Source organism: Gossypium raimondii, chromosome 5, assembly GCF_025698545.1.
Source record: "Gossypium raimondii isolate GPD5lz chromosome 5, ASM2569854v1, whole genome shotgun sequence".
NCBI classification, from domain to species: domain Eukaryota; kingdom Viridiplantae; phylum Streptophyta; class Magnoliopsida; order Malvales; family Malvaceae; genus Gossypium; species Gossypium raimondii.
In genome coordinates, this window is record NC_068569.1 from 21,771,093 (window position 1) to 21,794,268 (window position 23,176).

The 23,176-nt window shown below is 35.0% G+C and overlaps 2 protein-coding genes across 4 annotated transcripts; one reads left to right on the plus strand and one right to left on the minus strand.

Moving 5' to 3' along the window:
• The first annotated feature begins 7,601 nt into the window (after positions 1-7,601).
• LOC105769903 (laccase-14) lies at positions 7,602-9,312 on the plus strand. The gene is made up of 5 exons (XM_012590860.2): positions 7,602-7,789; positions 7,878-8,029; positions 8,120-8,340; positions 8,422-8,532; positions 8,849-9,312. Exons 1-5 carry the CDS (start codon positions 7,691-7,693, stop codon positions 9,151-9,153), a joined length of 888 nt encoding a protein of 295 aa, XP_012446314.1. The 5' UTR covers positions 7,602-7,690; the 3' UTR covers positions 9,154-9,312.
• A 2,765-nt stretch (positions 9,313-12,077) lies between these two features.
• On the minus strand, positions 12,078-21,872 carry LOC105769893 (putative 1-phosphatidylinositol-3-phosphate 5-kinase FAB1D). 3 transcript variants are annotated; one of them, XM_012590846.2, is made up of 14 exons: positions 21,677-21,872; positions 20,852-20,945; positions 20,064-20,338; positions 19,940-19,976; positions 19,099-19,809; positions 18,522-18,666; positions 18,078-18,437; positions 16,052-16,891; positions 15,407-15,735; positions 15,064-15,190; positions 14,795-14,950; positions 13,220-14,707; positions 12,871-13,137; positions 12,078-12,652 (listed from the first exon to the last, which is right to left on the minus strand). In XM_012590846.2, the coding sequence occupies exons 3-14, from the start codon at positions 20,302-20,304 to the stop codon at positions 12,320-12,322; spliced, it is 5,034 nt and encodes a 1,677-aa protein (XP_012446300.1). In that variant the 5' UTR covers positions 20,305-20,338; positions 20,852-20,945; positions 21,677-21,872; the 3' UTR covers positions 12,078-12,319. The 3 variants fall into 3 exon arrangements, with proteins under 3 accessions (XP_012446300.1, XP_012446301.1, XP_012446299.1); XM_012590847.2 differs by lacking the exon at positions 20,852-20,945 and having other exon boundaries at positions 20,064-20,304; XM_012590845.2 differs by lacking the exon at positions 20,852-20,945.
• Between the last annotated feature and the right edge of the window lie 1,304 nt (positions 21,873-23,176).

Consider the following 23,176-nt stretch of genomic DNA (forward strand, 5'->3'; position numbering starts at 1 on the left):
CAAGGGGTCATGACTCTAAACTAAATGTATATGAATTTCTTTTAACTTGTAAATAAATTTATTTTGTTATAATTTTTTAAAAATTATTAAAATATATTTTTATAATTAAATTTGCATTAAGCTGTGTCAAATTTTAAAACATATATATAATGGTGGTTTTAATCAAGTTAAGGTTTTTCTTTTTTCAGACAATTCAGTGTCCAATAGTTATATATAAGACTTTACTTAATGCATCCTTTCGTCACTAAGTCACTAAAGTATATATACTGTTTTCCTAATTTTTTTCCTATTTTAATCCTTTGGAAGTTAAAATTAATAATTAAGATATTCAACCAATTATGTATCATATTATGACATCATAGTGACATCATCTCCAGAAAATCTTTAAAAGATCTTTTAAAAATGAAAATTATTAAAATTACAAAAAAATTGATAAAAGTATACAAGTTTTTACTAAAAATTACTATTTTTTAAACTAAATTATAATTTTAATATTTTTACTAGAGCTTGAATATAAGATCATTATCTTTTGAAAGGACAGACACGTAAGAAAATTGTTTTATAATTCAATCAATCAAAATGATTTTTAAGTGATAAATTTAGATGAATTTTTACAATTTATTAAAATAATGAAAATAATATTATTTCAATTCAAATAATAATGCAAGTATTCAAATATGCCATCCTTCTCCCCATGTCCACCATTATTATCGAGTGTTTAATACAAAATAAAGACAGCATTGACACAATGATGGAAGGAAGAAGTTTACGCTAGAAACATCGGGAAAGTCTAAAAGTTAATGTAATTTAAAATAATAAAATTTTGATGTAAAAGTGTTAATTTTTATTAAAATAATTTTAAAATACAATTTTTATAAAAAAATTGATTGTATTTTTAATTAAATACAACTTTTATATCAAATTTTAATATTTTAAATGTGATTAGCCAATCTTTATTCTAAGATGCAATAAATTTTCCCCCTTTTTTTTAGTTTTAAAACTTTTTACAATTTCTATAAAAAAACCCTAGAAGCCAAGAGTTCTATCCCTAATATCCTAGCAAGAACAGTGGCTGCTGCGGCTTGGGATGATGGAAAGTGGTGGCAACGACGGGTTTGGGGGCGATGAGATCTCCCTGCTGGCAGAGGAATTAATTCAATTATCGGTTAAAACTTCGACGGTGGAACCAAGTGAGAAACCAACTCTAATCTGTACTATTTGGACAGAGAAATCTTACAATCCAGATAGCTTCAAAGCGCAGATGAGAAGTATTTGAAAAATAAAAAAAAGTTTGAAATTCAATTGGTAGGGCAAAACCTGTTTATGATTGTCTTTGATTTAGAGGAAGATTTAGAAACTATTATGGAAGGACAGCCATGGTTGTTTAGGAAAAGTTTAGTCATCTTTGATCGACTGACTAAACCAATGGAAAGAAATCAGATCAGATTAGTTTCATCCCCGTTTTGGATCAAGATTGGGCCATGTTTACCAGAATTTGATAAAAAAGATCTCTTGCATGCCATAGGGGTTACTTTCGGAGGTGTTCTCAGATCTGAAGTTAATGGTGAGTTTTGTCGCCTTAGAGTTAATTTAAAAATACAGAAACCCTTGCGTAGGGGTATATTTGTTTTACGAAGCAATGGAAGTAGATACTGGATCCCTTTCAAATACGAGAGATTACCAAAATTCTGCTTTACCAAAATTCTGCTTTGGTTGTGGCATAATGGGGCATGATCTTTAAGAATGCACAGTAGTGGAACCTGCAGAAAAAGACAGAATTAGAGAAGACCCACATTTTTCTTTAGCACTTAAAGTAGAATTAAATTTAATTGGAAAGGAGTGTATGAAATTTAATGCTATAGGGAAAAAATTACAATCACAGAGCTCGTACACAGGAGGAGTCACAGCGAATCAGAAAACGTGCTTGTTTGATGGCAAAAATAGTGGTCAGATTCCAGTACTGCAAAAAGAGGTGTGGGCGACAATAACAAGAACAGAGATAAGGAAGCAGCTGGAAGGAGAACAAGATAGGAATATTTCAGAAAAAGACAAAACCGACGAAGAATTATTACAGCCAATCAAGAAATCCAGCTGGAGGAGAGTTAAACCGTTAGAACCGATGGAATGTCATGAAGTTGAGAGTAAATTGCAGAAGAGGAAATTGGCAGATGTTGATTATGATGATTACATCACAGAAGAATCACGAGATAAGGCAACAAAGAGGAAGATATGTGAAGGAAAGGAGTTGTTACATGAGGTGGAAACAAATATGTCTGTTGTCAACCTCACCCAGAATAGATCGGCGGCTGCCAAAAGGCAAGCCGACCGGACGCAATGAAAATCATTTGCTGGAATGTCCGTGGATTGGGGAGCCCACGGGCAATAAGAAGGTTTTAGTTTTTATTGAAACAGAATAATCCCCAAATAGTTTTCATCATGGAGACTAAAGTTAGTGAAAGGCGAATGGAGAGTATTAGACGGAGGTGTGGTTTTCTGAATGGTTTTGATGTAGGAGCAGTAGGTTCGCGAGGAGGACTCTGTCTAGCATGGAAAGAGCAGACCCAGGTTAGTCTTAAAACCTTTTCAAATAATCATATTGATGTATTGATCAAAGAAGATGATGGTGGTACAGAATGGAGATTCACAGGGTTTTATGGGTCACCTTATATACATGATAAAACTAGTTCATGGGATTTATTAAGAACTCTGAGGCAGGAACAGAACTATCCTTGGCTAGTTTGTGGAGATTTTAACTAAATAATGTATTCTTTTGAAAAAAATAGAGGTCAGGAAAGGGAGGAAAAAAGGATGGAAGCATTCCGTGATGTACTAGAAGAATGCCAACTTATTGATGTAGGATATTCAGGAGTATGGTATACGTGGGAAAGAGGGAATCTACCGAGTACAAACATTAGAGAAAGACTGGGTCGTGGTGTTGCAAATGGAAAATGGATGGAGTCTTCCCAAGTGGCAATGTTCACCACTTAACGTCTTCACTTTCTGATCATTGCCCTCTTTTGATTAGCACAACAAATGCGGGTAGGTTAAAAAGAACTCCAAGATTTAAGTTTGAGGCATGGTGGACTGCAGAGGAATCGACTGAAGAGGAGATTAGGAAATCATGTGAGTCATCAAATGGATCTCTAGTTGAAAAATTCAAAAGTTTACAGATCAGTCTGACAAGATGGGCACAATCAATAAGGAAGGCCGGGAAAGAGTTGACGAATAAATTCACAAAGGAGCTTGAAATTCTGCTGGAAAAGGACAGAGATGATGATACAATGGCACAGATAATAAATGCGAGAATCCATTTAAATTTGGAAGTTGATAAAGAAGATATGTACTGAGAACAAAGAGCAAAAGTAAACTGGCTTCAGCTAGGGGACAGGAATACGACATTTTTCCACAAATATGCTTCAATACGAAAACGTATTAATACGGTTAACAGGCTAGATACAGATGATGGAAGGGAGATTGTTGAAGAAACAGAAATAATTGAGACTGTTGCAAAGTACTTCCAGAATCTTTTTCTATCTAATGGGGTAAGGAATCTTTCCCACCTCTTATCAGGTATCAAGAATAGCATCTCTCCAAACATCAACACAATTCTACTTGCACGATATACGGCAGAAGAGATCTTCAATGCAATAAAAGGTATGGGACCCACTAAAGCACCAGGTTATGATGGCTTTCTAGCACTTTTCTTCCAGAATTACTAGCATATTGTGGGTAAATATATTAAAGAATTTTGCTTGGGAGTTTTGAATGATGGAAAAAGCCTTGGTGATTTCAACCTTACTGACATAGTACTTATCCCGAAGATTCTCAACCCCACAAATCTTGTCAACTTCAAGCCTATCAGCTTATGCATAATTATTTATAAAATAGTAGCCAAAGTTATTGCTTATCGTCTTCAGGAATTCATTGGTGGATGTATTGACAATGCTCAAAGTGCGTTTATTCCTGGGAGGTTAATTTCTGACAATATTTTGGTTGCCTATGAAATTATGCATACACTTCGACAAAAAAGAACAGGGAAAAAAAGATTCATGGCAGTGAAACTCGACATGAGCAAAGCATATGACAGAGTTGAGTGGACATTCCTGAAAGAAGTAATGCGTCGAATGGGCTTTGTAGAGGAATGGATATCACTAATTATGAGATGCATTTCTACAGTCTCTTATGTGGTAAACATCAATGGAAGGAGGAGTAATGTTTTCAAACCTACTAGAGGACTCCGTCAAGGGGACCCACTTAGTCCTTTTCTTTTTCTAATCTGTAGTGAGGGACTTTCGTCCTTACTCAGGATAGCAACAGCAGAAGGTTTGAAAAAAGGAGTTAAGGCTAGTAGAAGGGGTCCGGCGATCTCACATTTATTATTTGCGGACGATTGTATCTTGTTCAGTGAAGCTTCAAAAAATAAAATAATGATTTTGAAAGACATCTTGAAGGAATACGAGAGGTGTCCAGGCCAATGTGTGAATTTTAACAAGTCCACGGTTTTTTCAGTTCCAATATGGTGGAAGGGGACAAAGCAGCTATTTCAACTGAAATGGGAATAAGGCGTTCAACAAATATGGAGAAATATTTAGGATTGCCTAATATGGTAGGAAGGAGAAAGAAGGAATCCTTTCAGAACCTTAAGGATAGGATTAAATTGAAGATTGAGAATTGGAGTACAAGGTTTCTATCACAAGGGGAAAAAGAGGTTTTTATAAAATCTGTTCTTCAGGCTATACCAACTTATGCTATGGCATGCTTTCTTCCACCAAAATCATTATGCGAGGAGTTCGAAAATATTTTCGCTAGATACTGGTGGCAAAAAAGTCAGAAATCGAAAGGGATTCATTGGTGCAAATGGAAAGCTATGTGCAGCTCTAAAGAGGAGGGCGGAATGGGATATAGAGATATGGCTCAGTTTAATATTTCTTTACTTGCTAAGCAGGGTTGGAGAATTATCAATAATCAGGATGCTCTTGTTACGCAATTTTTTAAAGTGAAATATTTTCCAAATGATCATTTTTTAAATTCTCGTTAGGGAAATTCCGGCTCTTATGTATGGAAAAGTATTTAGGCAGCGAAGGCTTTACTGGCAAAGGGGTTATACTGGAGAGTTGGTACGGGTTCTAATATACTCATTAATGATGATGATTGGGTTCCGGAGGCAGTAAATTTCAGATTATCAACAGTGAATAATTCAATGCGTAATCTCAAAGTTAATGAGTTAATCGATAACAATACCAGGCTTTGGAAGAAGGAGTTGATAAATAATACCTTCACAGAAGAAGATGCTGCAAGAATTCTTCGAATCCCTCTGGCACGAACGCCTCACGAGGATTTCCTCATCTTGGGAGGTGAGTTGACGGGTGAATTCACGGTCCGAAGTGCTTATAAACTATTACAGAGTTCGAATGAAGACCCTAGCGCTTATACGTTACAACTTATCTATAGGAAATTCTACAAAAAACTTTGGAGCCTAAATCTACCAGCTAAAATTGCAATTACAATATGGAGGTTATCATGGAACTTCTTGCCTACAAAAGTGAATATGCAGCACAGGAAGCTTTCAAACATCACAACATGTCCCCGTTGTGAAGCACGAGCTGAAACATTGGACCATCTTTTTCGAGAGTGCCCTGTCACAATTGATGTATGGATTGCGTTATCATTCCAAGGTTTTTTAATAGACCAGAGTATGGATTTCGTACAGTGGATTACCTGGGTATTTGAACAACTCAATCCTTGTCAAAGTCGTTTATTCTGCTGCGATCTATGGGCCATATGGGGAGATCGAAACAGAAGAATACACGAAGGAAAAGTTAGCAACGGCAAAGAAACTGCAAATTTCATCAACAATTACATTACTGAGTTAACTCACTTTGAAAGAAGGAAATCGAAAAAAATCACAGGAAAGCAAAGATGGCAGCATCCACATCGTGAGTTTATAACAATAAATTTTGATGGAGCATATCATGAAAGTCAGTATTGCTCAGCCATAGGTATTGTGGCCAGTGATGCCGAAGGAAGTGTTTTGTTATCCTATTCAGAGTTACAGAAAGACATTACCTCTGCATTTGCCGCTGAAGCAATAGCTTGTTGGAGAGCAGTCTAAATCAGAGTCGATCGGGGATGGCAATCAATCATTTTTTAGGGAGATTCCCTCGCAATAATTAAAAAATGCAATACCACAGGTCAAGATCGATCAATGATAGGGGTTTATATTCATGATATCCAACAGGAAATCAGTAAGTTTAATAAAGTCAGATTTCAGCACACACCAAGATCTGCAAATAATCTCGCACACATTCTTGCAACGAAAACCCTAAAGAGGAAAGAGGAGATTTACCTTGAAATGGAGGTCCCTGAGTATGCAAAGAAGCAGAGAAGATATGACTGGTTGCGTGAACCAGACTAGAAAATGACAGAAGATGAGGGAAGAAAGGAAGAAATGCTTCAAAACTAAAGAAAGTGAAACGGTTCAAAAGAAGCTTTGCCAGAGAAATCGTCGAAATGGAAATGAAATGATGGGAAGACGAAATGACAGATTTCAGCAAATTTTGATTGGGCATTTAGTCGGTGCTTTTATTATAGGTTCCAGAACTCTCTTTTTTCATATCTCTCTTTTTAATATCTTGATTTTTTCAACTTTGGCCATCTGTTTTGGGCCGGGTTTTTCTAGGATAATAGGTTTATAAGTTTTGTCATACTGTTTTCTATTAATAAAGCCCATTCTTAATTTTTTTCAAAAAAAAAACTTTTTACAATTCCTAATAACTTTTATAAATTTTTAGAGCTTTTATATTTTCTTTTACAATTTTAAAATATTCTAACATATTTTTAAAAATATTAAGAACATGTAACGTTAGGGATTGAACTGGAAATGTCTAATAACATTAGAGATTGAGATGAGTCAAAAAAAACCTTTAACTATCAATTGGAAAAAAGGTACGTACGGTAGGAGTTAAGGTATGCATTAAGCCATTACACTTTAATTAAATTTGAAGTTGAATCAAGTCAAATATTTGAATGAGAGATAAAACTCTCTCAATGTTGTTTTCTTCTTTTACAAAACTTGAATCCAAAATCTAAAATAAAATACGTTAAACTTTTTTAACTACAATTGTTTTTATATTTTTTATGTCCATTTTAATTCAATGTCGTATCTAAAATTTAAATTTGCATCTCTTCCTAAAAGTATAATATACCTTAGACCGTACCCAACACATATTATAAATTCATTTTTTAACTACTTAATTACAGGGGAGGAGGGACTTGACATCATTGGGATAATCATGGGTCGTTAGTAATGTTTTCCTTTGCTGAATTTATGTAGATTTGGAAGCTCTTAAAATGGGCAAATTAGAGTTGTAGTGGCATATGATTTTTCCCTTAATTAATTTTCATATACACTGCCAAAAACTAGGTAGGCAGTGGCATAATCTCTTGCAACTCCGTCATCTCGTTTCCATGTTGATTTGATCTTTCCGTTTCCGTCCATGTGGGAAATGAAAAAGTCGTTTTGCATGTCACTTGTCTCGACACCTTTCCATACCAAATGGCTGTTTTCAAACTTTAACTCACCTCCTTAGAAAACTGGTTGTTAAGAAATGGATGAAAACCAAAAACATTACATAAAGGAAGGGGAGAACTGAAGAACACATATACATAGAACCAAAAACAAAAAGATCACATGGGTTCTGAAAAGCAAGGGTTTATATGGTTATCAGGGCTTTTGTTTCTGAATATCTTTGTCTTATCCACAGCCGATGTCCACTATTACGAGTTTTCTGTAAGTTCCTTGCATGTTCCCCCTTTTCTGTTTGTGTTAATAAGAGAGAGCAGTGCTGAATTTTCATTTTGGGTTTTGTTTAAATTAGTTGCAAGAATCCCCGTTCACAAAGCTGTGTAGCACGAAGATCATCTTGACCCTCAATGGCAGCTTTCCAGGGCCTGAGATTCGGGTTCGCAGAGGGGACACAGTTTTTGTCAACGTCCACAATCAAGGAAACCATGCTGTATCCCTCAAGTGGTAATATATACATACATGTATATGCTTACACACCTTGTTTATGATGAAACAATTAGTCATATATATATAGCTATGTTTGTGGGTTTTTAGGGAGGGAGTTAAGGGTTCAATTGATGGTTCGAATGAGTTGATTCAGCCAGGGAGAAACTTCACTTACAAGATAGAGTTAAAGGATGAAATAGGAACTCTGAGGTGGCACGCTACCAGTGCTTGGGCTGCTGCAACCGTCCATGGTGCCTTTGTCATTTTGCCAGTAGCCACTGAAGACTATCCTTTCCCTGCACCTACTTCTGATCAAACAATTATACTTGGTACATCTGATTAACATGTTTGATTCATATATTTTGCAAATTAATTGCTTATATGAATGTTTTGGCATAATATTCCGTTAGGGGAATGGTTCAGGGAAGAGTTAACGGAAGCTAATCAAACCATAACTCCTGGCTCAGCAGATGCTTACACTATCAATGGCCACCCCGGAGAAACATATGGATGCAGCAACGGTACGTATCCGCTATTGTTTAGACTTTTTCTTTTCCTGGTATCTGATATCTGGTAATGACTTAGGCCTCACTGTTTCCAAGTTAAGTCAGGTCGGATATTCATAAGACTAAAATCCGAGATGTTGGACCCGTCAAATCTTGTTTTTTTTTTTTTTATAACTCTATTTTATACTTTTAATACGTAAGTTTGCATCACATGAATTAAGCATCCTCTTCCCTAGGCCATACAGCATGAAATGAAAGCTGATAATAGATTAATTTTTATGCAGAAACCTTTACTATGAATGCTAATAATCCAACAATTTTGATGTTGTAGATACAACTTTTGAGATGCAAGTAGATTACGAGGGCCTTTACCTTGTTGGCGTAATAAATGCTGTTGCCAATGAAACAATGGTGTTTGACATCGAAAACCACAGATTGACCATTGTCGGACAAAATGGGACCTATACCAATCGTTCCTTTACAAATTCTTTAACCCTAGCCCCAGGCCAAGTTATTGACGTCTTGTTGCTTCCAAACCAAAATGTTGGCCATTATTACATCACTGCTCGATCTTCCTCCGGCACACATATTACCAATGGAATTCTGCGATATACCACCACTACCACTAGTTTTTAATATGGGTAAATAGTTTCCGTTGCTAAGAAATAATAATAAGGTTAATGTTGAAATAAGAGATTAAATATAATGTGTGTATGTTGGTTTATAATTTGTTGTGATCGTTGTTTGAACGATGTGTTTTGAATGTTGTAATGGGAAGATGTTCTTTAACTAAAATGTACAATATTTATTCATTATTGTAAGACCCGATCAGAGATTCAACCAATTGGATCTTTGGTTCCAATTCAATCACTTCAAAAAGTAAATTAAAAATATTTACAATTGCAAAAGAATAATTTAAAATTTTAAGAATTATGGAATAATATTTTTCTTTAAAAACCAAACATAAAATTGAAAAAAAATCAATTATTGTTAAAAAGAATAAAAAAATTCTACATTTTGATTTATTTGAAATAGATATATTTTTTAATTATATTTCGATTGAATAGTTTTCAATTCAATCACTTCTTATAACATCGTATTTATTTAAGGCTAAAATTAAGTGACTGTAAATAGGGTTAGAAGTTGAATATTGCATAAATTTCATACCAACAACAAATAATATTGAAAAAGTTTAAATGATTTCATTTTTAGTAACGTGATATTAATATATGCAATAATAATAAATTATATTAAAACCTTTTATCATCAGCATAATAAAATGCTTATTTCAAGTTTCCAAACATGAGAAAGAAAGAGACTGAAGCATTCGGGGAAAAAAATAGAAGCATCGAAATTAGGATTGTGGACAATGGGGCATCTAATCAGGCAGTGACGACTGTACAATAAGAATTGGGTTTGATTTAGTTTCTATATTTATAAATTTATAAATGGATTAGTTTTATGTTTGTATTATGTTAAAAAGAAGTTTAATCTTTGTATTAATAAAAAGATTCATACAAAGTTAATATTATTTTGTAAAGGTGTACTTATTTTTTTTTTACCTTCCAAATTAATAAAAAAAATTTATTAAAGTAATCTTAGTCATTCATTTAATTTTTCGTTTCATTTAGCCTTTGAACTTGTAATTTTGTCAAATCAACTCAAATTTGATGGAAAAGTTAATATTTTTTAACTTTACTGATATGACCTATGTTAAACTGAACGTCGATAATTGCAATATAGAATGATCGCAAAGCAATAAGAAAGAAAATTAAAACACATAGATTTTACCTAAAAAAACCACGGGTAGAGGAGAAGAAAATTCACTAATGTTGAAAATAGAATGATACAAGAGGAGTTACGATTACATTGACCCTGACAACAAGATGGGAGTGCGATGTGCAGCAAGCTGGAGAGGGAGGCAAAGGGTTCTTAACTTTCCCAACAAGATCTAGGAAGACAATGTGGCACTCCTAGGTTGTTTTCTAGTCGGCTTTCATGTATCTCTCACTCGTGGGAGTACGAAATTTTGTCTTCATGCAAAAGGTGCCCACCACCATCTTCATTATCCTCATGATTGGCCTCCTGAAAATGGCCCTGTAAGTTATCGGGAGGTCAACCGCTAGAAAATCCACCATTTCTATGGTGGTGTGCTCACCATTTCCCATTACCAATGGGAGGAAAAATGGACCCCTTAACCGCAATGGGCTGGTTGGCAAAACTGTACACCGGGCTTGCAAGTTTGAGTTGGGCATCCTTGAGCCTCATTTGATGAAAAGCCTTGGTCATCAGAATATCCACAGAGCAACCTGTGGTCACCCCACAAGCTTAGTACTATTGAAGGGTCACCCTTCCTCTTCATGGTCCCTAGAGGTATTTATAAGCAGAGGTTCCGTGCAGGGTTGTGTTAACATGTTAGACTTTCCATCTAGCCATCATTAGGGAGCTCGTGGGAGGGATGTCTTCAATGAGACAAGGATGTCTATGACAAGAAAGATCTTGTCATTCATTCTAAAGTTAACGGGATAAAGTAATTGAGCCCACGTGCTATTTGGTAACCAAACAACTTCATGTTTCCAATGAAGATAAAATCATTCGTTGTTCAGATAGTCCTCCAAGGAGGGTGAGCTCACAGATGACCGCTTGACTTGTTGGTGGTAGGCTTACATGTATAAGCATCTTCTAAGCTTGTCACATGTATTGTCACGGATGAGGGGTATAACAATCGTGATATTAGTATTGGAAAAAATACTGTTCAAAAATAATTTTCTTGCACAGCGAAAAATACAAATTTTGAAAAAAAAGACCAAGTTTGTGATATTTATAACAATAAACCCAAAAATCCGTACCTATGTTTTCGGATGGGCGGATCCTTTTTTATTCTCAGCTTTCAACCAAACGATCTTCTCAGTTATTCTTGTATCACGAACTGCTTCGAGTGTGGGCTCGAACAAATGGTATGAACATAAAAATACTAAAAACCATATTTAACAGTGCACAAAGACGAGAGAACCAGAGAGGGGGAATGGCTCTAGAGGAAGATCTCAAAACAAACAAATCAAACTATGAACATGAAAACCTAAACCCAAACGATAATGGAAGATTACGGTCCTAGAAAGAAAATGAAAAGTTTGGTTTTGATTACCGAATGGAAACAAATGGTTTTAGTTACGATTTGGGTTGGTTTCTTTTTGGTAAAAAAAAAACTATTAATTACGATAATAAATTTAATTAAAAATCATTATAAATTACTCTTCCTTATAACAGACCCAAAACCCAACCAGCCCTAAACCCCCAAATCAGACCCAATCAAACTCAATTTGCCCTTTTTTAATTAAGTCATATAATAGAAATTAAATTTTATCCATTAATTCAATTACTTACATAAATAAACCTGGATCATTATAAATTACTCTTCCTTTATAAATTACACAAAAATTAAAATGAAAGTATAGCAACTGTATGCAGCAGCAGTAATTCCAGAGGCTGATAACAGAAATTCAGAAGGAAAAAAACACATAAATACAACAGGAGGAAAAGGCACCAAGAATACAAATTGGTAGCTGAAACTTTAAATTGATTTTACATTATCAATCTTCCAATAACCTCGGGTCTTTACATTCTCACTCGACCATACAAAATTATGAACATAAGATGAATGCTAGTTGAAACTATCCCCACAAATTTGCTAAAAATTGCATTATAATGGGGTTGGGTATATATATATACACAGCATTTTTCAACTGGCTATAAAAAATGAGGGCTAATTCAAATAAAAAATGTGAAACAAGGAATACGAGAACTAGGCAGAAATACCATTTAGGGACTTGGGTTGAGACCAGGCATCATTTGGAGTGCCACACAGTTGGCAAGGGTCAGAGGATCCCTGTGAACACCAGTGATCAGGGACACTCAAAAAGTAAGTTGACATGAACTTTCTGAGTCTTTTCTTATATTCCTTGGGAGAAATCACAGTTGGCAACAAATTCTTAGGAACAACCAATGAAGACTTAACCCATGTCTCCAGTTGTTTGTCCCAAGTATACTGCCTGAGATAATCAATGATCCCACATACAAGCTCCCGCCGCTCCGTATCCACCCCAACAAGTAAAGAATAATCCATTACATTGATTGACTGCAAAAGAGCACAACTCAGTCAACACCTCATTCCAAATTTGAGGAATATAACATACAAAGGAAATATATAGATGATATATGGGGTTGAGGGAGGATTTGGGATGTTGGGGTTGATGGGGAGTACTGAATACCATAAGGGCAAAATTTATTCAAGAAAAGAAAGAATGCATCTAGTCCAAGCAAGGAAAAGTCCAGTAGAAAGAAATTAAAGCTCACATTGAGGAAAGTTGTGTCATTCCATACAGCCCGTTGCAAGAGACGCTTGGCTTGATTACTAACATATAATGGAGAGGAATTCATGTCATTGACAAAGTTCTGATCCAAAAGAACATCTCCAGAACCCTCAGCAGCTGAATTGAATCGAGCATGCAAGGCCCCTTTAAGATCATACTGGCGAGTAATATTTCTACCAAAGGTAAGATTCTCCATCACCATAAGATCATGTCTTGTCTCTTTCCCTGTTTTAGGCTGTCTTACTATTACCTGCAAAATGTTTAAATGTTCAAAAAAATAGAGCAAAGAATAAAGCAATCACATATTTTTTTAAATGAAAATGAAAGCAAACCTGATAAATCCCAAGAACTTTAGCAAGGCAAGTTTGGCTTCCAGACTCAAATGATTGGTTCATGTACTTGAAATAATGTAAAGCAAACTTCTCAAATGATTCATATTCTGTCTTCTTGATTTCTTTTATAATAAACCTATCATCAAGTGTTTTAGCAAAAAAGGACTTGCTCTTCCCTCCTTTGGCATCCCAATTTCTGCATCGGCTAAGGGAAGCAATATAATCAAGCTCTGAAGGGCAGCACCGCTCTCGAAGATCACGGAACTGGTTAGCATATAAACAAAATACCGAGTATTTACCCTTCCCAAGTGATTTTGAAACCCCTAGAGAAACCTCTATGTTATGCGCATCAGGAGGAACTAGAGAATCCAACAAGCTTAACCCATCAAAACTGGAGAAGCGCGACTCTTCTGAAGAAATACTCAGACTAGAGACAGACTCTGAATCAGAGGAACCACTGGACGACCAATGCAGGGATGTTAAAGTAGGAACACGACTTAGGCTTCGTAAACTTTCAACTAGTCTATCTCTCCTCCCATCCTCATTGGACACTTCAGTTCCAGCAGGCAGATCTTTCAGCAATGCCAATGCACAAGCAATTATACTCGAGAGTTCACCTTTATAATCTGATACAATATAATCATTAGTTCCTAGAGGTATGCGTAGCCTTGATGCTTCCTCCCTGATTAATTGACAGCCTGTGGGTATTTGTGATGGAGTATAACTACTAATGGATTCAAACTTGGGGACATTTCCTCTTTGAAGGTCCTTCATGTATATCTGTCTGATTTCAGAAAAAGGCATCCAGAACCATCCATTTACATTTTCTAAACTGGATAGTAAGGAATGCGGAGATCCATGAATCTTTGATTCATTTGAATCAATCATAGAATCATTGTCATCAAGATCAGTGGAAATTGGGATTGTTCTATCCACTTGTAAAGGACCTGATATAGGTGCATCCTCTGCTTGATAGTTCTCATCACCAAAATGGGAACAAACAGAAATATCATGTGCCACAACGGACTCTGGTTTGGATGATTTCGTAACAGCATCTACTTTTGGCTTTTCAATGTTTTCAACCTCAGTAGAACTCCCTTGTATGCTGTCACATCCTTCAGATTTTTTAACAGGAACATTTGAAGATAATTCATCACCAGGAAATTCATTACCTCCAACCAAAGAACCTGAATAAGTTTTCATATTTCCAGTATTTTCAGAACCTTTATCACCATCTATAGGTTTGCTTTCTCTACCATTGTCCTCTCCATCAGCACTATCAGTATGCAACTTCAGTTGCTCCACCACTGCTTTGTTGTTGGCACCAGCAACTACTACTGTCGGATCAGGCAACAGCAGAGAATGCAGGCGTCGATCCCAAATGCATGCTTCCAGAAGAAGGTCCCACCTTAGTCTGTTCAAGCTGAGGAGTTTGTGAGAACCCAAGTTTGCATTCCCATTATTTGCAACAGCATTCTGGATGTTTAGCTGCAATTTTTTCCCAATGGAACATATGAATAAAAAGTAAAAGCAACAGCACCCAACAACTTATCAGAAAGACGATGAGAAACCAACCTCAAATTCAGAAGCTTCCAGTTCCAGCATCTCTTCAACATCAGAGAATACTTTTAAGGAATCTTTAAGGTTTAAGGTTGAACCCGCAAACTGAGACCTTATCTGAACCAAAAAGGTTGCAACCTCTCTGAACATTACCATTCCTTTTGTGTAAACCTGAAGAAAACAACACCAATTCAAACATATTAACATGCCTGTGTTTATAGTTTACCACATAATAAACATTAGGTCATAAATCTAAGCACAGTGAGAACAGAATATCCACATACATTCTCGGATTCTTCCTTCAGCCAATCTGGTCTGATTGACCTGCTAAACTCCAGCTGTTGTGGAGGCATGGACACAGTATAAGTGGTAACTGAAGAAAAACTAAACATTGCAACCATAGGGCCTAACCTGCAGTTACATTAAATTACAAGAAATAAGGGAAACAAGCCTCTTAGCATAAGAAAATATAAACCTCCCCAACCCCTAGCCAATAAATATAGTCGCAAGCTATTACTACAAAACATAAAGTGCCCAAGTCTCAAACAGAGAGGACAAAATTTCCTGCTCAATAATACATTTGAAAGTAGTTCATTGTTAAATGAAAACGGAAAGAGTTATCCATACCCAAAGAAATATAGAAAATCCTTGTGTGGAGAATGGCCACAGCTGGATAATCCACAGGATGTATTGTGTTCAGAAAAGCTGAGCTCCAAGAACTTTCCAAATGAGAGAAAACGTGCAGCAGTTGAAATTAGCACTCTTTTCGTAGATTTTGACATTCCATTCTCAGTTTGACACTTGCCACAGCGACTCCACATCCAGAGTTTTCCCTCAGCTTCCCCAGGTAAATGCTTAGGAAGCCGTTTAACTTGTATTGTTAGCTGCTTATTATGATGTGCATAATAGTAGAAGTGAGCTTCTGGGAGTTCACCGCATATAGAACATTGGCTTCTCTGCAAAAAGCAAAAGTTTCTATTAGCGGAAACTGGAAAACTCAACAGTACCAAGGATTGAGAAAAGTTATGTTTTCAAAAGCAGTCTACAGCATTATAGAGTTAAGCGTTAGCTAAGTTTGTTAAAAGATTAACGAGAAACTAAATAACCAAATAAGTAGTCGAAACATATCTTCAACACTTTAGAGCAGTGGGCAACCTAATAAAACTTGACTCACTTTCAATAAAATCAAACTTGACTCATAAGAATCACATACTGATAAAACTGCAGAAAAGATTCCTTCTTTTTTAATTCTTAAAAGGAGAACCCAGAGACCTGATTGAGTAAATTATCTCGAAGGAACTTCCCAAGAGGAACATCAAAATTCCTGTAGAACATTATATGGCTAAAATGGCTTTGCTCACATATAGTCCCCTTTAAGGCATTTCGGCAAGACATAAGAACCAAAATACTTTGTGCATCCAACATTGTGTTGATGCTCTCCTTATTTTGCATTTTCTCTTCATTATTATCACCACCAGCATTCAAGTTAAGTAGTGCTTCAGAGGAAGCGGGAAAAGATTGAGGTTGTCCATCATCAAGGGATTTCTCTTGATCAGGACCAGATTTAGATTCCACATCAAGTTGCTCTGAGCCCTCAAAACTTTTCATTGCAGGAACTGCTTCTGTGAGCTCAGATTCCACCCCATTTAACCCTAAATATGTAGACAATGACCGATGAGGAGCAGTGGATGCAAGAGGAAAATTGCTTCCGATTACTTTCTTCAGAGAGACAGAAATGGATGACAACCCAGACAAAATGCCTGGTAAAGCAGAACTATCGCCTAATCCTGACTTCAGAATTTGATCACCATTTACATGGTAACCTTCTTCATGCAATCCACTGGAAATGGGAATGTCAATTTCATGTGAACCAGTTTCAGCAGTAGACTCATCAAGACAAGTAGCATTCATGTTGCAAATTTCTAAGGCATGGGATTCATGATCAGCTGGCAACACATCTGCTATTCCAGTTAGAGGAATCGTAGAGAACATTGCCTTTTGATCAATAAGGAAAGAAGTTTCAAGGATTAAATGATATGCCATGACAACAGCATATTGCACAACACACTTAATCTTTTTCAGTTCTTCAGAATGGCTTCCTTTCAGCAAAATCTGCAAAATTATGATATCAAGTTAACAAGTGCACAGACAGGAAAATGCCGTTGATATCTTACCAGGAAAAAAAAAACAAAGGAAGAGGAAAGCCTGTTATCCAGTAGATAGCATCAGTTCAAACATCTTCAGACCAGACATCAACCACAAGTACTTTTTGAGAAACAAGATGATAAAAATCGATGATGCAAAGAAACCAAGTGGAAGACCCTTAAGCTTCAAAAGTAAAAAACTACAAATTGGTGAACTGTACATTTTTAGGGGACTACTAAAATAGAGAAAATGCATTTGACTTTTAAATGCTTAGGAGAAAACCAATTTAACTAATATATACATTTTAACAAAATCAACATACTCGGATAAAATTGGGTTTCGACATAACTAATTAAAACATAAGTTGAATTTTTTCCAATAAAGAAATTCTTAGGAGACTACTACAATAGAGAAAATCTTTTAAAAGAGTTTAGCTGAGAACTTTCTTAAATTTTATGGAAGATTAGAAAGAAAATCTCAATATCAAAAAGACCAATACTTTTAGTAACTTTTAAAATTCAATTTGCAGAATATTTGCATATAAAAATCTTAAGATAATTTACAATAGGTTGAAATATTTCAAAGAAAAATTCTTAGGAGACTAAAATTGAGTAATCTTTGTAGGGAAAGGAGCAAAGATACAACAAGCTGCATTTTCTTAACAGTTCAACATAGGAGGCCCAAGCTTTAAGATATTATTGCATTTCAAACTTACAACAAAAAATTAATTAGTAATATGTAATAGCCTAGGAGATAACGATGTAAGTACTTAATATGTATTATAGTTGAATATCTTAATAGCTTTGGATAATGAGGTTTGGAGTAGGCCTAGTCCTACTCATTAATATTGGAAAAACTGGTAAAAATAATGTAAAAGAACGTTTAAAGCCTTCCCATTGAGAAGTTTTGCAACGAAAAGAAATACAAAATAAGCTATCAAAGGAATGATTCTTTTTATTAGAACTGCGTTCGTATATATCTTGTTTTCCATATATCAACTTCTCAGACCATACTACCAGTGCTCACATCCAACATCTAACTCTGTCTTGTTTCCCACATGCAAGTGATTGTGTGTTAGCATGTATGCAAAAACATGCTGGAGCATTCTGGGGAAAACAATTAAAAAAGAAAGAAAAAGAAGAAGTCAACTTACAGTGCAACAAAGATGTTTGGGACAGCCCTCAAGAAACATCAATGTTTTACTTGGTCGTTTTCCCCCTTCACCAGAGCAAGCATGTTCTTCAACAAACTTTTCTATATGGAAGGAGTCGCACTGCTTATAGGAGTCATTCTGCTTTAGCTTTTGACCAATCAAATGATCGGACGGTATGATTGATGAGCCAGTGCAGCACGCAACTCTCTTGAGACGATGTTGCTTCATGTCAAACACCAGTGTGATTCCTTTGGCAAGAACACTCTCTTGAACATCACGTGAAACAGTTTTCTCCACCAATATCACATTCGGATGACACATATCTATCATCTCGCTTAGAGATTTCATATGACCTTTTTCCTGTTTTCAAGGGTCAATGATCAGAACATAGAGTAGAAAATTTACTGCATTACAAAGAAATAGAGTTTACTTTTGCCATGGTACCTCATCTAGTGAATCTAATGAAGACAACCCACTAGAAGATTGACCAAGGGCTCCCTGAATTAATAACAGCCTTGGATTCCTGAACTTAGTTTGCATGTGCTTATGAGCAGCACGCTTTTTGAAGACCAAGCCCTTGATTAATTGGCTGCAAAAAAATAGGCTAATTTATAATAGTTCAAGGGACAAAAATCCTATAACACCAATAGCATTAATGTTCTATTATAAAGAGGTGTTTCAAATAAAGCATGAGAGATGTTGATTTCCACGCATGCTCATACATGATTCAACAAAAAAAAAAGAAATTAAAATTTTAAAAAAAGAGTATGGCTTTTCGCATGCTACCAGTTGAAGGAGAAGTAACCAATAATCTCTTAATGAAATAAATTTTACAGAGATAATAGATGTTTATAAGAACTATCTGAAGAAGATACTTCAGAAAAGCACATTACCATCACCCATCAATCTTTTAAAAAAAACACCCATCTGTCTCTTCAATGAGAAATCTAAATCAATTATAAAATAAATATCCACAACTAAGAGTAATATAACTTCAAACAGTATATTGAAATCATATCACCTTTGACTGCGAGAACCAGTTGCAATGCATTTCACTTTCACATATCCATCTGGACCCATTGCATTGCCATCAATAGCATCAGGCTTCAAGAAAAGTGCAGCTTCCAAAGATAAAGAAGTAACTATATCCACCCAACTATCATTGTCACTCACAGAACAGGCAACACCCACAGATTTAAGAAGTTGACTGACAATGGCTTTGAACTTCCCATCTATCACCTCTTTAATTGCCCTTTCTTTTTCCTCTTTAAACCTGTAGCGTCCATTGCCCACATCTGTATGACTCAAGGAACTTGGTTTTCCCCATTTTGTGCCATCTCCACATTCATCATCTTCGTCATCATCGTCATCATAAGCCAGAGAATTCTCCAAGTCGTCCTCTGGATCTTCAGGTTCTGGAGGTTCCCAAATTTGATTATCTATTTCACCATTAATAACTTGAGAAACTCCACTCTCTTTGACAAAGGGTCTAGCAGAATTTTCGATAACATTTTCTTTTGCTTGTTGTTCATTACTAGTTTGTGTTATCTCACCATCTCTAACTATGTCCATATCATTGCTATCTTTCTTATCTCTCAAGTCGCTTTCAGACATCAGATTTGAGCTATCAAGTCTCTTCCCAAGGCCTTCTGAGCACGGGTTTCGTCCATTTGGCAGACAATTGAGATCCCCATGACTATTTTTTGAACCAAACTCTTGGTCACCCTCAACCCTGAGAAATATCAAATATAAGTAATGTTCATATTCACGGTCAAACATATATAGAATTACAAGATTCCAGTTAATAAAGTTAATAACAACTAGTAGTATAACAGCACCACAATGAAAAGAAGGGCACCTACCGATCGTATGAGTTTATTACATCAACAGAAAAATCACCTGATGGAACAGAATACAAAATATAAAATAGTTAGCTCAAAATGAGATGGAAATAAATTAACAAATAAAAACTAGATAGATACTTACTGCAGCTGGAATATGAACGATCACTGCTAGACAATGAAGAAGTTGGACTGATCATTGGCGTTGAATATGGAGTAATACCATCTCGTTTTACAAATTCTCTTCCTTGCCTTTCCCAACATAATTTACACGACCGAATTGGGTCTCCACTACAAGAGATTAAAGCATTACCATTCTCCAGTTTCCTTTTGTCTTCACTGGTCTTTGTAATTTCAGCACCACAGTAATGACACATGCTATACATCTGGTGAAATAAGAACTCCAACCAACTCAATCACCTATCGGATAAAAATGGGAGATAAGACCCTTGTGCAAAATAATATATTTTTTTCTAAATCACTCCAGTAAACTCCATTCAGACATCAAGAACATCATATTGTGCAAACCAAACACTTCTGTAAGGCACTCATAAGATTTGATGTACTTGCAAAGGTTGAAAATTATCTAAGAGAAATTTTTTAATGAAGTTCTTTCTATTCAGAACCATAGCATAAAAGAAAAGGAAAAGTACCAAGTTCTATATGAACTAAACTAACCAATTTCTTCCGTGTTTTACATATGATTTTTTTTCCTACCCTAGTATTCAAAGAAAGCTCATATCAATCCAGTTTCATATACATGTACGAAATAGTTCTTGAAAAGCAGCAGGATACAGTATCACAAAATTCATCAGCAGATAAACGTGGATACCAAATATTTGCAATTTTTATATACCAAATCCGTTATTGATCATGCAACACGCCTTAGAACTAGCAAAACATAAACTAAAATTTCAAGTTAAGTAGCAGTACATAAACTTATGGGACTGTCCAAGTTTGGGTGTCCTAATTTTGCAAAAGCTCATGCGGTGTTGTATCTGTATCGTATTATGCATATCCGTGCTTCCTGGAAATAAACTAAAAACTGCAGTAATTCTTCTATCTGTGTTCACAAATAAACCTGCAATTCTACATGCGTTTCAAAAGTAAAGGAACATAAAAAACTGGGATAAATTCCCAGAAATTCCAGAGAAAATACAACTTAATAAAATATCAAAGAATTGTAATGACCATGAACTAAATCCATGTTTGCAATCAGACAAAAAAAAAACATTTTGTTATGTCAAAAAGAAAACAAGAGTCCAAAGCCTGAAAATTATAGGTGTTTCTAAAACAATCAAATACATTGAAACAAAATTGACTAAACAGAGAACATAGTATCAGATCAAACATAGTTCATTGGAAACAGTGACAACATACTGCAATTTCAAGAAGGATAAAAAAAAGTCAATAATAATAAGCATATACCAGAACAAAGGGAAAACGATGAAACCAACATCCAAGGCTGATTTGCAATCTTTAGCAAAAAAAAAAAAACGAATTTGATTTTCAAATTCAGATGATCTGTGCAAAATGGATAAAATCACCAAAGGCATCAACCTTCTGAATTTCCAAAATGACAACAGTTTAAAATTTATCCAAAACAAAAATCAATCAAAAGTTGCCATATATTCAAGCTCCAAATTAAACAATATAAAAAGGAAAACTAATTAAGTCAAACTAAAAAAAAACAATTCAATGAACCCAAAATTAAGGCAACAAATATGGAAACGAAGAATCAGAAATATTAGTACTTACTGTTAAAGCAATCCAAAGAACAAAGATTTGGGTATGATGACCACTAATCCAATCCCAATCATAATGTAAACTTGTTTAATGGGTTTCTTTTCTTTTCTTTTCTCTACCCAGAAAGCAAGGATTTTTTTCTTCAGAAAACAAAAAATAAAAAGCAAAGAATACGATAAAAATGAGTCCTCGAAAAAGAGAAGGATTGAGAAAGAATCAGAATTAAAAGAGGGGAAATGAATTTGAAGAAAGGTACTTATGAGTGGGCTCCACCCTGTGTTTCCTAATTCACTGTCCAAATGTTTTCTTTTCTGGGATTCATTTCATGATACATCCTCATATTATGTTCTAGATTATAATTTACTTCTCAAATTTTAAGATATTTTAATTAAATCCTGAAAGTAATCATTTTTGTGACTCTAGCCATCAAGCTGGCATTAAATGTCAATTTGGGTTTGGTGAAGTATCAAACTTTAAACACATCTATACCAATTGTGTTTAAAAAAATAGTTTAGCATGGCATATTTAAATACATGTGTTTAAATTTTATTTACGTGTTTTAAGTATATTATACATTCAATCCGAGCTAGCAGTTGATATTTAAACCAACATTAAGTTGATAGAAAACTCAATTGATATGATAATGATGTTTTAAATGTTGGGATAAAAAAATTTGAGGAAGTCCAAAAAAAATATTAAAATAATTTGAGGAGTTTGATGCAATTAATATTTTGTAAAAAAAAAATTGAGCTTTTAAAAGTTATTAATGGTAGATTTGGATTTTGTGCGTAAGGGAGGTAGATACACGTTTTTTGGAGGTGGGAGAGTTAGATGCACATTGATTGAAGGAAACAAAATTGCAATCATATCCCTGCGGTATTTATTATTATTCTTTTCACATGAAAAAACAAAAATAAAAAAAAGGATAAAATCTCATGCGTGAACCAGCGTTTTCAAGCATGATGCATGATTGTTGACGAACTAAGCCTATGTCCACATAAGCTTAATTAATTAATTGCTTATTATAAAATTTAAACCATGGTTAATTGATCATCATAAATGAAAAAAATCAGAAGAAAATTTGGAAAATGAATTTAAGGTTGGGCATAACCTTTGACTATCTATATACATAGACTTGAGTTTAATTAAAAAATTCAACAATGTAAGCCACATAAGGGGACCCAAGTCCTAGAAAAAGTCATTGCATCTCTGACATACCATCCACCGTAAATAGAGGAAACAGATTATGGCAAGATAATTAATGAAGAAGTAGTCCAAAAATGGAATGATAGGCGGCATTTTGATATTCGTTAAAATCTAAGAGGACCTGAGTTGTTAACATTTAACACACTGTTATCGTCACCGTTAGCCACGTGGAGAAGAATGAAAGCTATGCCCCAGCCATGAGTACACATCTCTATCAACGGATCCGTGTATTAGACGGAAAGCAATTTTTGTTTTGAATAAAAAAAAACAAACAATTATCTTTATTATATATGAAAATAATTAGGT